Source organism: Sinocyclocheilus rhinocerous, unplaced genomic scaffold (genome assembly GCF_001515625.1).
Source record: "Sinocyclocheilus rhinocerous isolate Xijiao unplaced genomic scaffold, SAMN03320098_v1.1 scaffold2358, whole genome shotgun sequence".
NCBI lineage: Eukaryota > Metazoa > Chordata > Actinopteri > Cypriniformes > Cyprinidae > Sinocyclocheilus > Sinocyclocheilus rhinocerous.
Window position 1 is genome coordinate 465,045 of NW_015627543.1, and position 1,778 is coordinate 466,822.

The 1,778-nt window shown below is 37.3% G+C and overlaps 1 protein-coding gene across 1 annotated transcript in view; it reads left to right on the top strand.

The window, feature by feature from the left end:
- LOC107730692 (E3 ubiquitin-protein ligase TRIM39-like) overlaps positions 1-1,778 on the top strand; it is a 7,262-nt gene continuing 5,484 nt past the window's right edge. The window contains exons 1-2 of the mRNA XM_016541568.1: positions 1-75; positions 805-1,358. Of these exons, the coding sequence (XP_016397054.1) occupies positions 807-1,358 (552 nt within the window). The 5' untranslated portion in view covers positions 1-75; positions 805-806. The remainder of the gene's footprint in view (positions 76-804; positions 1,359-1,778) is intronic.

The following is a 1,778-nucleotide window of genomic DNA, read 5'->3' on the forward strand; positions in this document are numbered from 1 at the left end:
GGAAGCTTCGTCAAACAAGAAAATTTCTATTCAGAAACTCGAAAATTAACTATCAGATCTGATATTCACTCACAGGTAAGTGATGGAAATGAAAAAAATTGTTCGGTAGTTTATAGCATAAAGCAGTATCAGAGTGTTAGTAAAAGTATGTCCGCCAATTGAGTGACTGTAAATCAAAGTTTCAAGTGTGCTGTCAGTTTAGAGACAGCAGAAACAGGAAGTACTTGAACTTCCGACAGAGTGAAGTGAAAATCATAACTCTGTTAAACAAAAATGACATCTGGTGTATGCATGTGTTTGTTTAGTGGGGTATATGTTTGAAATATTACACTTCCTTTTTTCTGTCTTGTCTTTCATATATAAAATGCGTTTTTGTGATAGGCCTATTATTAAATTATTGTTTTAAAACTTGTTGTAAAAATGTATTTAGTGTCTTTATTTACTTTCTTCTACTACCACCCAATAATATCCCATTGCAGTGCCACAGGGTCATCAGAAACACCAGACCAGCAGTCTCAGACAGGAAGTTAGGGGCGGAGCTTAGGCTCAGTGAGACTGACATTCATCAACTCTGTCTTAAATTCAAGTCAGAAACCAGTGCCACATATTTCTCTATGGCTGCTTTGACTCTGATATTAACAGTAGTTCATCATTTACATTGTTAGAAAAGTTTTTAGTTAGTTAATAATTTTTTAAAACATAACATCCATATACAAACTCGACTCGGATCACATCATTAACATTATCAAAATTGCTCTGTTCAGCAATGTAGTTGATATATTGTCATTACCTACTCTTTTTCAGTCATGGCATCCTCCAGCGGTCCACTAAATGAGGAGCTCCAGTGCTCCATCTGTCTGGATGTGTTCACTGATCCAGTCAGCACTCCATGTGGACACAACTTCTGCAGAACCTGCCTGAACAAGTGCTGGACAAACACACAGACCTGCTTCTGTCCATTCTGTAAAAGAAAGTTCAGAAAAATACCTGATCTCAAGATTAATACAACACTCAGAGAGGTTGTGCAGCACTTTAAGGAGAAGCTCAATCGAGGAAGATCTGAGGTGTTGTGTGACATCTGTGATGGAAGAAAGCAGAAAGCTGTGAAGTCCTGCCTGACGTGTCAAAGCTCTTACTGTGAGACTCACCTGGAGCCTCATCACAGAGTCCCACGTCTAAAGAAACACAAACTGATCAACGCTGTGGAAAATCTGGAGGATTATATATGCCAGAAACACGAGAGACCTCTGGAGCTGTTCTGCAGAGATGATCAGACGAGTGTGTGTCTGTCCTGCACTGAAGGAGACCACAGGACTCACAACACTGTTCCTATAGAGGAGGAGAGTCAGCAGAAGAAGGCAAGAGATGCAAACAAAACAATATAAACACCCCATGAAAAACAGTTTATTTTCTCTGTGTTGACATGTTGAAGAAATTGTTCCTGTTTTATGGGAAGGGTCGGTCACACTACACTTTTCATTTCATTGATCAAATCATAAAAATTCAAAATAAATGATTTAAACACTTGAACACTAAAAATAGAAAATAAATTATTTGTTTACCTGCATGTCAATGTGACTATTAAGAGTCATTGAACTGTAAACATGTGAATGTATTGTTAAATTATTGAAATATTACTTCCTCAGAGATATTTCAAGTAAATATTTCATGTCAAAGGGGTTTGGATGACAAAAAACTTTGGGAATCCCTGCATTACATAAACAAACATGAATAAACATAAAAACAACAATTGACATCACAAGCCCAAAGTCTTCCAG